At 35.3% G+C, this 14,440-nt stretch overlaps 1 protein-coding gene across 1 annotated transcript in view; it reads left to right on the top strand.

Annotated features, from left to right (window-relative positions):
• Positions 1–14,440, top strand: part of DNAH14 (dynein axonemal heavy chain 14) — a 354,570-nt gene that overhangs the window by 77,790 nt on the left and 262,340 nt on the right. The window contains exons 12-14 of the mRNA XM_070384410.1: positions 11,272–11,542; positions 11,960–12,005; positions 12,093–12,190. Coding sequence (XP_070240511.1) covers positions 11,272–11,542; positions 11,960–12,005; positions 12,093–12,190 — 415 coding nt within the window. The remainder of the gene's footprint in view (positions 1–11,271; positions 11,543–11,959; positions 12,006–12,092; positions 12,191–14,440) is intronic.

Below are 14,440 nucleotides of genomic sequence, written 5' to 3'. Positions count from 1 at the left end.
TAGAAGATTTATATTGTTTACAGTGTTCGTTGTTGCTTTTAAATATTAGAATAGACTTTTTCTTTTCTTTTTTTGGTTATCTTGAGAAAGAGAATTTGTGATAACGGAATGAGTCCTTAACCATCTGCAATGATTTTGGAGCCCCAAAATTGAAGTCTGACACTGTTTCCCCATCTATTTGCCATGAAGTTATGGGACCAGATGCCATGATCTTCATTTTCTGAATGTTGAGCTTTAAGCCAACTTTTTCATTCTCCTCTTCACTTTCATCAAGAGGCTTTTGAGTTCCTCTTCACTTTCTGCCATCTGCATATGGTGTCATCTGCATATCTGAGGTTATTGATATTTCTCCTGGTAATCTTGATTCCAGCTTGCTCCTCTTCCAGCCCAGCGTTTCTCATGATGTACTCTGCATATAAGTTAAATAAGCAGGGTGACAATATACAGCCTTGACGTATTCCTTTTCCTATTTGGAACCAGTCTGTTGTTCCATGTCCAGTTCTAACTGTTGCTTCCTGACCTGCATATAGGTTTCTCAAGAGTCAGGTCAGGTGGTCTGGTATTCCCATCTGTTTCAGAATTTTCCAGTTTATTGTGATACACACAGTCAAAGTCTTTGGCCTAGTCAATAAAGCAGAAATATATGTTTTTCTGGAACTCTCTTGCTTTTTCGATGATCCAGCGGATGTTGGCAATTTGATCTCTGGTTCCTCTGCCTTTTCTAAAACCAGCTTGAACATCTGGAAGTTCACAGTTCACATACTGCTGAAGCCTGGCTTGGAGAATTTTGACCATTACTTTACTATGGACACTGGGGTACGTTTATCTTTTCAGATTAGTGTTTTTGTTTTTTTCAGATACGTAGCCAGGAGTGAATTGATAGGGTCATATGGTAGTTCTATTTTTAGTTTTTTTGAGAAACCTCCACACTGTTTTCCACAATGACTATACCAGTTTACACTCCCATCAACAGAGAACAAGAATTCCATTCTTACCAACATTTATTATTTGTATTCTTTTCAATGATTGCATTCTAATAGGTTTGAAGTGATATCATTGTATTTTTTATTTTCATTCCCTTGATGGTTAGTAATGTTGAATATCTTTTCATTTGCCTATTGGCAGTCTGCATTTTCTCTTTGAAAAAATGTCTGTTCAGTTCTGCCCATTTTGTACAAATGAATTGCTTGTTTTTTGAATGTTAAGTTATATGAACTGTTCATATATGTTGGATATTAACCCTTTATCAGTCATTTCATTTGCAAATGTCTTCTCCCACTCAATAGGTTGCCTTTTCATTTTGTTGATGGTTTCCTTTGCTACACAAAAACCTTTAAGTTTAATTAGGTCCCATTTGTTTATTTCTTTTTTTAATATAAATTTATTTATTTTAATTGGAGGTTAATTACTTTACAACATTGTATTGGTTTTGCCATACATCAACATGAATCCACCACAGGTATACATGTGTTCCCCCTCCTCCCTCCCGTACCATCCCTCTGGGTCGTCTCAGTGCACCAGCCCCAAGCATCCAGTATCATGCATCGAACCTGGACTGTCAAAACCTTTCGTTTATTTCTTCTTTAGTTTCCCTTGCTTTAGGAGGCAGATCTGAAAAAATGTTGTTGCAGTTTATGTCAAAGCTTGTTCTGCCTCTGTTTTCCTCTAAAATTTTATAGTATCTGGTCTTATATTTAGGTCTTTAATTCATTTTGAGTTTATGTTGTATATGATGTTAGAGAATGTTCTAGATTCGTTCTTTTACAAATAACTGTCCAGTTTTTACATACCTCTTATTGAAGAGACTGTCTTCTCCATTGTATATTCTTGCCTCCTTTCACATAGATTAATAGGCCAAAAGGGTGTGGGTTTATCTGGTTCTTTGTTCAGTTCCATTGATTTGTGTGTCTGTTTTGTGCTAATACCATAGTATTTTGATTATTGTACTTTTGTAGTATAATCTGAAACCAGGGAGTGTGATTCTCCCAGCTCTGTTGTTACTCAAGATTGTTTCAGCTATCTAGAGTCTTTGGTGTTTCCCTGCAGGTTTTGAAATTCTTTTCTAGTTCTGTGAAACATGCCATTGGTATTTAGAGATTGCATTGAACCTGTACATTGCCTTGGGTAGTATCGTCATTTTAGCAATATGAATTCTTCTAGAACATGGTACATCTTTTCATCTGTTTATGTTGGCTTCAGTTTCTTTCATCAGTGGCTTAAAAGTTTTCTGAGTTACAAGTCTTTTACTTCCTTAGGTAGTATATTCCATATATTTTATTCTTTCTGAAGGGACAGTAAGTGAGATTGTTTCCTTAATTTCTCTTTCTGATACTTTGTTGTTAGTGTATGGAAATACAACAGATTGCTGTGTATTAATTTTGTATCCTGTAACTTTACTGAATTCATTGATGAGCTTTAATAGTTTTCTGATGACATCTTTAGAATTTTCCATGTATAAAATTATCATGTCATCTGAGAAAACGATACTTTATTTCTTCCTTTTCAGTTTGGATTCCTTTTATTTCTTTATCTGCTTTGATTGCTGTGTCTAGGATTCTAAAAGTATGTTGAATATAGGCATCCTTATCTTGTTCCTGATCTTAGAGGAAATGCTTTCAACATTTTACTGTTGTGGATGTTATTAGCTGAGTGTTTTTCATATATGGCCTTTATTATGTTGAAGAATGTTCCCTCTATGCTCACTTTCTGGAGAGCTTTTCGTATAAATGGATATTCAGAACTTTTCTTAAAAAGCTTTTCATGCATCTGTGGTTTTTAATCTTCAATATGTTAGTGTTGTTGTTCTTCAGTTGCTAAGTCATGTCTGACTCTTTACAACCCCATGGACTGCAGCATACCAGGCTCTCCTGTCCTTTACTATCTCCCGTAGTTTGCTCAGGCTCATGTCCATTGAGTCAGTGATGCCATCCAACTATGTCATCCTCTGTTACCTACTTCTCATCCTGCCCTCAATCTTTCTCAGCATCAGGGTCTTTTCCAGTGAGTCAGCTCTTCATATCAAGTGGCCAAAGTGTTGGCACTTCAGCTTCGGTCCTTCTAATGAATGTTCAGGGTTGATTTCCTTTAGGATTGACTGATTTGATTTCTTTGCTGTCCAAGGGATTCTCAAGAGTCTTCTCCAGCACCATAGTTCAGAAGCATCAATTCTTTAGTGCTCAGCCTTCTTTATGGTCCAGCTCTCACATCTGTGCATGCCTACTGGAAAAACAAGACCTTTGTCAGCAAAGTGATGTCTCTGCTTTTTAATACACTGTCTAGGTGTCATTGTTTTTCTTCTAAGGAGCAAACGTCTTTTAATTTCATGGCTGCAGTCACTGTCAACAGTAGTTTTGGAGCCCAAGAAAATAAAATCTGTCACTGTTTCCACTTTTTCCCCATCTATTTGCTGTGATGTGTTGGGACCAGATGCCAGGATCTTCGTTTTTTTTAATGTTGAATTTTAAGCCAGCTTTTTCACTCTCCTTTTTACCCTTATCAAGAGGCTCTTTAGTTCCTCTTCACTTTCTGCTATTAGAGTGGTATGCATTTGCGTATCTGAGGTTGTTGATATTTCTCCCAGCAATCTTGATTCCAGCTTTTAATTCATTCACCCCAGCATTTTGCATGATGTACTTTGCATAGAAGTTAAAATAAGTAGGGTGACAATATACTAGCATTTAAAATGAATGCAATTTTATGGTTTCTTAATATGGTGTATCATAGCTGATTGATTTGGGGATCCTGAAAAATCCTTGCATCTCTGGGGTAAATCCTACTTGATCATTGTATATGACCCTTTCAGTGTATTGGTGGATTCAGTTTGCTAGTATATTTTTGAGGTTTTTTGCATCTATTGTTTGTCAGTAAGATTGTTATTTTCTTATTTTGTGATATTTTTGGTTTGGGTATCAGGGTGATGGTGGGCAAAAAGAATGAGTTTGGAGGTGTTCCTTTCTCTTCAATATTTTTGGAATAGTTTGAGAAGGATGGATGTTAACTCATCCCTAAATATTTGGTAGAATTCACCTGTGAAGCCATCTGGACAGGAACTTTTGTTTTTGTAAATTATTGATTCAGTTTCATTACTGTTAATTGGTCTGTTCATATTTTCTTTTCCCCTTTAAAGAAATATTTATTTATTTGTTTGGCTGCACTGCATCTTAATTGCAGCCCTCAGGATCTTTAGTTGCAGCATGTGGGATCTCGTTTCCAGATCAGCCTGGGCCCCCTGCAAGGGGAACACAGATTATTAGTCACTGGACCACCAGGGAAGTCCCTGTTCATATTTTCTATTTATCCCTGGTTCAGTCTTGGGAGATTGTACATTTCTAAGAGTTTGCCCGTTCCTTCTAGATTGTTAATTTTATTGGTTCATTGATATTCATAGTAGTCTCTTATGATCCTGTGAATTTCTGTGGTGTTAGTTGTAACCTTTCCTTTTTCATTTTTGATTTAATTGATTTGGGCCCTCTCTCTTTTTTCTTGATGAGCCTGGCTAAAGATTTGTCAATTTTGTTTATTTTTCAAAGAACCAGCTTTTAGTTCATTGATTTTTTTCTGTTGTTTTTTAGTCTCTATTTTATTTATTTCTACTCTGATCTTTATTTCCTTCCACTATTTGGGTTTTGTTTGTCCCTCATTCTCTTGTTCTTCTGTGTAAGGTTAGGTTGTTTATTTGAGATTTTTCTTGTTTCTTGAGGTAAGTTTGTGTTGCTTAGAACTGCTTTTGCTGCCTTTCATAGGTTTCGTATCATCATATTTTTATTTTCATTTGCCTCCGTGAATTTTTTAATTTCCTCTTTGCTTTCTTCCATCATTGTTGGCTCTGTTTTGTAGTGTATTTTTAGCCTTATGCTTCTGTTTATTACCATTTTTCTTGTAATTGATTTCTAGTTTCATGGTGGTGTGGTCAGAAAAGATGCTTGCTTTGAGTTCACCTTTCTTAGATTTACTGAGGTTTGTTTTGTCACCTATTTGATCTGTCCTGGAGGATGTTTCATGTGCACTTGAAAAGAATGTGTATTCTTCTGCTTTCAGGTAGAATTCTCTCTCTATATATATCAATTAAGTTCATCTTATCTAATGTTCATTTAAAGCCAGTTATTGATTTTTTTCTAGATGAGCTGTCCATCAATAAATGTTGTGTTAAATTTTCTATTATTATTGTGTTATTGTCAATTTATCCTTTTATGTTTATTACTCATATTTATTTATGTGTTCCTATGCTGGATTGGAGAAGACTCTGATGCTGGGAAGGATTGGGGGCAGGAGGAAAAGGGGATGACGGAGGATGAGATGGCTGGATGGCATCACCAACTCGATGGACGTGAGTTTGGGTGAACTCCGGGAGTTGGTGATGGACAGGGAGGCCTGGAGTGCTGTGATTCATGGGGTCGCAAAGAGTCAGACACGACTGAGCGACTGAACTGAACTGAACTGAACTGATGCTGGATTGTGAAAGTGAAAGTGAAAAGGGCTTCCCTTGCGGCTCAGCTAGTAAAGAATCTGCCTGCAATGCAGGAGACCTGGGTTTGATCCCTGGGTTGGGAAGATTCCCTGGAGAAGGGAAAGGTTACCCACTCCAGTATTGTGGCCTAGAAAATTCCATGGACTGTATAGTCCATGGGGTTGCAAAGAGTTTGACATAACTGAGTGACTTTCACTTTGACTTTTCATGCTGGTTTCATGTGTATTACAATTGTTATTTCTTCTTGAATTGATCCCTTGATCAATCCAATAATGATGCAGTGTCCTATTTCATATCTTATTACAGTCTCTACTTAAAGTCTATTTTGTCTAAATATTACTACAACTTTTGTTTCCATTTACATGGAATACTTTATCTCTTCAGTTTCAGTCTGTGTGTCTCTAGATCTGAGGTGAATGTCTTGTAGGAAGCATGTATATGAGTCTTATTTCTATATCCATTCGGCCACTCAGTGTCTTTGGATTTGGGCAGTTAGTCCATTTACATTTAAACTAATTATCAGTATGTATGTTCTTACTGCCATTTTGTTCATTGTTTTGGATTTGGGTGGTGGCATCTTTTTTTCCCCTTTTTCTTCATTGATTTTCTTCTCTTGTGAGTTTATGGCTATTTTTAATGTTATGTTTGGATTCCTTTTTCTTTGTTTTTTGGTGTATCTGTTAGATTTTTGTTTTATAATTACTATGAGGTTTTTGTATAGCAGTCTATTATAAACATAGTTAAAATTGCTTTTCCCTTAATTTCTAATGCATTAATAAAATGTGCTTTTGTGCTCTCGTTTCTTACAATAGTTTTGATATCATATTTTACATTTAATTGTTTTATGTAGATCTTAACTGCTTATTATGGATATAGACGATTTTACTACTCTTGATTTCTGCTTTATTGACTACGCCAAAGCCTTTGACTGTGTGGATCACAATAAACTGTGGAAAATTCTGAAAGAGATGGGAATACCAGACTACCTGACCTGCCTCTTGAGAAATGTGTATGCAGGTCAGGAAGCAACAGGTAGAACTGGACATGGAACAACAGACTGGTTCCAAATAGGAAAAGGAGTACGTCAAGGCTGTATATTGTCACCCTGCTTATTTAACTTATATTCAGAGTACATCATGAGAAACGCTGGGCTGGAAGAAGCACAAGCTGGAATCAAGATTGCCAGGAGAAATATCAATAACCTCAGATATGCAGATGACACCACCCTTGTGGCAGAAAGTGAAGAGGAACTCAAAAGCCTCTTGATGAAAGTGCAAGAGGAGACTGGAAAAGTTGGCTTAAAGCTCAACATTCAGAAAACGAAGATCATGGCATCTGGTCCCATCACTTCATGGGAATTAGATGGGGAAACAGTGGAAACAGTGTCAGACTTTATTTTTTGGGGCTCCAAAATCACTGCAGATGGTGATTGCAGCCGTGAAATTAAAAGACGCTTACTCCTTGGAAGGAAAGTTATGACCAACCTAGATAGCATACTGAAAAGCAGAAACATTACTTTGCTGACAAAGGCCTGTTTAGTCAAGGCTATGGTTTTTCCTGTGGTTATGTATGGATGTGAGAGTTGGACTGTGAAGAAAGCTGAGTGCCGAAGAATTGATGGTTTTGAACTGTGGTGTTGGAGAAGACTCTTGAGAGTTCCTTGGACTGCAAGGAGATCCAACCAGTCCATTCTAAAGGGGATCAGCCCTGGGTGTTCTTTGGAAGGAATGAGCTAAAGCTGAAACTCCAGTACTTTGGCCACCTCATGCGAAGAGTTGACTCATTGGAAAAGATTCTGATGCTGGGAGGGATTGGGGGCAGGAGGAGAAGGGGACGACAGAGGATGAAATGGCTGGATGGCATCACCGACTCAATGGACATGAGTTTGGGTAAACTCCAGGAGTTGGTGATGGACAGGGAGGCCTGGTATGCTGCAGTTCATGGGGTCGCAAAGAGTAGGACACAACTGAACGACTGAACTGACCTGAATAGCTTTGTGTGTGGGATATTACCTACATGTACTATACATTTGCCTTTATTGGTCACTTTTTAAATTTTATAATTTTCTCATTTCTAATTCTGGCCTTTTCTTTTTTCACCCAGTGGATTTCCTTTAACCTTGTTTGTAACGCTGGTTTTATGGTTCTGAATTCTAGCTTTTGCTTGTCTGTTAAGTTTTTGCTCTCACCATTAAATCTGAAGGAGAGTGTTGCTGGATTGCATGTGCTTGGTTGTATGTTTTCCCTTTCATCACTTTGAGTTTTATCATATCACTTCCTTCTGGACTGCAGAGTTTCTGCTGAAAAATCAGCTGATAGCATAGCCTTATGGGAGTTCCCTTGAATATTGTTTCTTAGTTTAATATTTTCTCCTTATCTTTAATTTTTGTCATTTTAATTACAATGTGTCTTGGTGTGTTCCTCTTTGGTTTCATCCTCTGTGGGACTCTGTATTCCATAGACGTGGATGACTGTTTCCTTTCCCAGGTTAGAAAAGTATTCAGTTCTTATGTATTCAAATATGCTCTCAGTCCCTTTCTCTCTCTGTCCTTCTTTTGGCACTTCTGTAATGCAGATGTTAGTGTGCCTGATTGTGTCTCAGAGGTATCTTAAACTATCTTTATTTCTTTTCATTCTCTTTTCCGTTGAGTGGCAATAATTTCCTCTATTCTGTCTTTAAGCTCACTGACCTGTTTCTCTCTATCATTTAGTCTATTACTGATTTATTCTAGTGTATTTTTCATTTCAGTTATTGTATTCTTCAACTCTGTTTGGTTGTTCTTTATGTTTTCTCTTTGTTAAAAACTTCTTGTAATTTCTCAGCATTCATACTTCTCCCAAGTTATTTTGTTATCTTTAACATCATTAGTGTGAACTCTTTCTCAGGTTTCTGATCTCTGCTTCATCTAGTTCTTCTGGTGTTTTCTCTTGTTATTTCTTCTGCCAACTCATTTAGTGTAGGAGATCAGATATGGAGAGCTGAATTGATCATCCTCTTGATTTATGTGTATCAGTTCATCAAGGTCTCTTGTTTATTTTATTTTGTTTTATATCATTTTATTGTTTTATTTCTCTCCCTATCCCCCAACTTTAATACATCCTCCCCCTCTTATGAGGAGTCACTGAAATATCATTTTTGTATTTTTCTTCAATCCACCTTCCATAAAGTTACATTGAATTTAAAAAAAAATCATGTCTTGGATTTTGTTATTATACATGTTAGAATTTACAGAAATATCATTGTGCTGCATTTCTGTTTTTACATATTTTTACTCAACATTGTGCTGTGAAGATTCAACTCATATATAGGTAAATCCTGATCACATGATAATATATCACTAAACTTCCCTTTGGTGAGGGACTTGTTATTGTTAAATCCCTTTATTTCTTAATGACTTAAACTAAAGGTTGAAGTTCTGGTAGATGATTCAGATGACCACTGATCTGATCTCACCTCAGTAAGTGAGAAACACTGGATGCCACAAGCACAACAGATTATTTATGGGATGTAAGGAATCAAAAGATTACTTGAGAACTTATGCCTAGATTGAAACTAAGAGCAATTATATTTTTGTAAATAAAATATTTATACTTAAGATACTGTTATTTTTCAGTGGAGATAGTTATACTAGTTATAATTACATTAAAGTGGAGTTTAAAGACTTTAAAGAAAGATTAGGACCTGTTTTGATGAATTTGAAATATATTCCTGATGTCTGATTCTTTTTCTGTTATAAATAGATAACATTTGTATAATTTTTAAGAATCTAATTTCACGTGAGTGAATTTGTGTTTATCTGACTTATTTCACATAGTATGATAACCTCTATTTTGTTATTTTTATTGCTGAGTAATATTCCATTATATATAAGCACTGCACCTTCTTTATCCATTCCTTTGCCATTGGCTATTAGGTTCCTTCTATATCTTGGCTATCGTAAATAGTGCTGCAGTGAACTTTAGGGTTCATATATCCTTTCAGATTGTCTTCTCAGGAGATATGCCCAGGAGTGGGATTGCTAGGTCATGGTAGTTCTATTTTTAGTTTTTTAAGGAGCCATCATACTGTTCCTCCATAGTGGTCATGTGTGTGTATGCTCAGTTGCTCACTCATGTCCAATTCCTTGCGACCCCATGGACTGTAACCCATAAGGCTCTTCTGTCCATGGAATTTTCCAGGCAAGAATACTGCAGCAGGTTACTATTCCCTTTTCCAGGGGATCTTCCCAACCCAGGGATCCAACCCACATCTCTTGCATCTCCTGCATTGGCAAGCGAATTCTTTACCAATGCACCCCCTGTTGTACCAGTTTACATTCCTGCCAATGGTGTAAGAGGGTTTCCCTTTTCTCCTCACTTTCTAGCATTTACTGTTTTTAGATTTTTTGATGATGGGCTTTCTGACCGTGAAAGTTGGTATCTCATTGTAGCCTTGATTTGCATTTCCCTGATTATTAGTGAGGTTGAGCACCTTTTCATGTGCTTTTGGGCCATCTATATGTCTTCTTTGGAGAAATGTCTGTTTAGTTCTCCTGCCCATCTTTTGACTGGGTTGTTTGTTTTTTTTGATATTGAGCTGTATGAACTATTTGTATTTTAAAAATTAATCTCTTGTAAGTCACTTCATTTAAAAATATTTTCTCCTATTGTGTGGGCTGTCTTTTCATTTTGCTTATGCTTTCCTTTGCTGTGAAAAAGCTTTTAAGTTTAATTAGGTCCCATTTCTTTGTTCTTGGTTTCACTTTCATTACTCTAGGATGTAGATAAGAAAGTATTTCTGTGATTTGTGTCAGTGTTCTGCTTATGTTTTCTTCTAAGAGTTTTATAGTGTCTGGCCTTAAATTTAGGACTTGATCCATTTTGAGTTTATTTTTTTTGTATGGTGTCAGAGAATGTTCTAATACAGTTTTTACAACACCACTTATTGAAGAGACTGTCTTTTCTGCATTGTAAATTCTTGCCACTTTTGTTATGGATTAACTGACCATAAGTGTGTGGGTTTTTCATAGAGTTTCTATCCTGTTCCATTGATCTGTATTTCTTATTTTGTGCCACTGTAGTACTCTTTTGATTATTGTAGCTTTATAGTGTAGTTTTATATTTTGTATTATTATTATTTTAATACAAAGGCCTTTTATTTGTAGACTTGACATTTAGCCAGCTGTAAACACATTTAAGGGGATTCAGCTACACTGAAATTCTTATCAGAATGTTTGGATGCTCTTGGACAAAAGGAGGTTTTTAAATTGAAGATTTACAATATTATAATATTGATTTACAATATAGTATCAATTTCGGGTATACAGAAAAGTGATTCAGTTATGTATATACATATTTTTATAGATTATTTTCCAATATAGGTGATTGCAAGATATTGAATGTAGTTCCCTGTGGGTTTTTTATTTTTGATGTAGTGTAAATGGGATTGTTTCCTTTATCTGATTTGTTGTTCTTAAATCAGAGTACATGAGAGAATCACCTGTTCAGCTTTTAGATGTTTTAGATTCCTGGACCTTGCCCCTACCTTTTAAATCTTAGGATAGGGCCTAAGAAATTATATTTTTAGGAAGTTCTTAAATGATTAATATGTACCCACTATGGCATCAACTGGAAAACTACTGCATTATAATGTATCACTTATTTTACATTATTTTTTAAATGAAAATCAATTATATACCATTAGAATGTTATTCATTTATGCCAAAGTTATTAGTTTTCATTTAAAATTAGTTTTATATTGTTGTATATAAAAGAACACTTAACTTACATATTATAACTAGCACTCTCATGTATCTGTTAAATTAGATTTTGAATAGTATTAAAGTGAATACAAATTTGAGAAAAATATGTGCACCAATATTTGAAGTAAACCTACAATTGAGAACTCCTGCTGAGAGTGGTTCTTCAGAAAATTCTGAAGAGAACTTACATGAGTCGGACAAGTGCTCTGAAAAATCTGCAATATATGAAGATACATCAGAAAATGAAGTCAATGTTTTCATTAAACAATCAAGTGAAGAACTACTTCCAATGAAGAAATCAAAAAGAATGAGTTACAGCTATGAAATTCTTTCAGGTAAAGTAAATGACACTATTAAAAGTGAAAGGAAATATCTTAGCAGCTGGAAAATAACGTGTGAGAGAAAATTTTAGTAGTTTATGTATTATCAGTTAATAGTGTATGATTTTTATAAATGTAAAAGGATAAATTAAAATAACACATGAAAGAAAATTTTAGTAGTTTTGAATTTATCAGTTAATAGTCTATGATTTTTATAAATGTTAAGGACTCTTGAATTTCTTCTCAGATCTCCTTAATCAGAATCTGGGGATGGGGTGTACTGCTAGAATTCAGTCCTTAAGTAACCTTCCCAGTTTATTCTTGGGGTTTTAGAAAGTACTGACAATATAACCTTGTTAATTAGCTGACATAAATATCAGTTTTTATATAAAAATAAATTTTTATTCTGTTTCTTTTGATGGATTCTGATAGAACTAGACTTCGATACTGAGTTTGAGAAAAATTGCATGAATGATGAGTAAGTACTAGATATTTTTGAAATTACAAGTAATTGTATTTTATGTACTGTATTCTTCTTATATATGCTTTTATTATTTTCTCTTAGACTTCTAGAATTCCCTACAAATCTCTTTATAACTCCCAACAGATTGGACTTTTCAATACAAATTCAAAATATGGTGGCTGCTATTGAAAAATGCATAAGTAAGTATTTTTTAAAGTTCAGTTAGATTCACTGTCTTTCTTTGGCAACATCCCAGAAATGTGCAGACATTACAGTATATTAGAAAGTTATAAACTCACACTCTTTGGAATCAGTCAATGTGAACTTCAAATTATTTGAGGATGTGTGAATTATACATATGGCCATTGAGTGCCTAACTGTTGGGAATTAGGTAAATAGCCCAAGGTTCTGATTTTTTTGATAATGTACTACAGAATTTTATAGACTTAAATAAGGCATGTCTTTTATGTCAGAGCATAACTGTTGTAAATATTATTTTCACCTTACATTTTTATTAATAGTTTTCAGCATATAGGTCTTTCATCTCCTTAAATTTTTTCCCAGATATTTTTTGGATGCAATTTTACATAGGATTTTTTTCTTTTTACTTTCCCTTTCTAAATTTTCATTATTAGTGTAAGAAAATACAACAGGTTTCTGTGTTTTAATATTGTATTTTGCTGAATTCATTTATTCTAATAGTTTTTGTGTGGGTATTTTTAAAGTTATCTTTATGGAGTTTCATATCATTTGCAAATAGTGACAATTTCACCTTTTCCCTTCAAATTTGTATACTTTTTTCCTTTTTCTTCTCTGATTGCTGTGGCTAAAACTTTCAATACTACATTGAGTCAAAGGAGTGAGAGGAGGCAGTCTTGTCTTGTTCCTGAATTTAGTGGGAAAGCTTTCAGATTTTCACTGTTGGGAGTGATTTTTGCTGTTTGTCATAAATGGCCTTTATTGTACTGAGATGACACCATTTATGGCAGAAAGCAAAGAAGAACTAAAGAGCCTCTTGATGAGGCTGATGAAAGTGAAAGAGGAGAGTGAAAAAGTTGTCTTAAAACTCAACATTCAGAAAACTAAGGTCACGCCATCTGGTCCCATCACTTCATGGCAAATAGATAGGGAACAGTGGAAAGAGTGAGAGACTTCATTTTGGGGGGCTCCAGAATCACTGCAGATGCTGACTGCAGCCATGAAATTAAAAGACACTTGCTCTTAGGAAGAAAAGTTATGACCAACCTAGACAGCATATTAAAAAGCAGAGACATTACTTTGCCAACAAAAGGTCCATAGAGTCAAAGCTATGGTTTTTGCAGTAATCATGTATGGGTGTGAGAGCTGGACTATAAAGAAAGCTGAGCACCAAAGAATCAATGCTTTTGAACTGTGGTGTTGGAGAAAACTCTTGAGAGTCCCTTGGACTGCAAGGAGATCCAACCAGTCCATCCTAAAGGAAATCAGTCCTGAATATTCATTGGAAGGACTGATGCTGAAGCTGAAACAATACTTTCGCCACCTGATGCAAAGAACTGACTCATTTGAAAAGACCCTGATGCTGGGAAAGATGGAAGGCAGGAGGAGAAGGGGATAACAGAGAATGAGATGGTTGGATGACTTCACCGATTCAATGGACATGAGTTTGAGTAAACTCCAGGAGTTGGTAATAGACAGGGAGGCCTGGCATGCTGCAGTCCATGGGGTTGCAGAGTTGGACACGACTGAGCAACTGAACTGAACTGATTATGCTGAGATCTGTTCCCTCTGTACCCACTTATATGAGTTTTTTTATGAATGGATGTTCAATTTTGTCAATGCTTTTTCTGACTCTATTGAAATGATCATATGTTTTTGTCTTTCTTTTGATTAATGTGGTGTATAGTATTTGTTGCTTTGTGTGTGTTAAACCATCTTTGTGATCTAGTAATGAATCCAATTTGGTCATGATATATGATCCTTTTTATGTATTGGAGGATTTTTTTGAGGATTTATGCTAATATTTTGCTGAGGAGTTTTGCATCTGTATTCATCAAAGCTATCGGCCTTTAATTATCTTTTATTGTGGTGTCTTTGGTTTTTGTATCAGGGTGATGAGGAACCTGTGGAATACGTTTGAGAATATTGCCTTCTTTTCAGTTTTGTAGAATAGATTGACAATCATAAGTTATTTGTATGTTTGGTAGAATTCCCTAGTGAAGCTGTTCAGTCTTAGACTTTTGTTTGCAGGTAGTTTTTCTAATTACAGATTTTTTTCACTTCTAGTGATTGGTTTGTTCACATTGTCTATTTCTTCCAAATTCAGTATTGGCAGGCTATATGTTTCTAGAAGCTTGCCTATTTCTTCTGGGTTTAACATTTTGTTTGCCTATAACTTTTCATAGTACTCTTTCATAATTTTTTGTGTTTTTGTGATACTGGTTGTTATTGCTCATATTTCATTTTTTATT

Source organism: Bos mutus, chromosome 16, assembly GCF_027580195.1.
Source record: "Bos mutus isolate GX-2022 chromosome 16, NWIPB_WYAK_1.1, whole genome shotgun sequence".
Taxonomy (NCBI): Eukaryota; Metazoa; Chordata; class Mammalia; order Artiodactyla; family Bovidae; genus Bos; species Bos mutus.
Note: the sequence above shows the minus strand (reverse complement) of the source record. Positions and strands in the feature narration are given on the sequence as shown.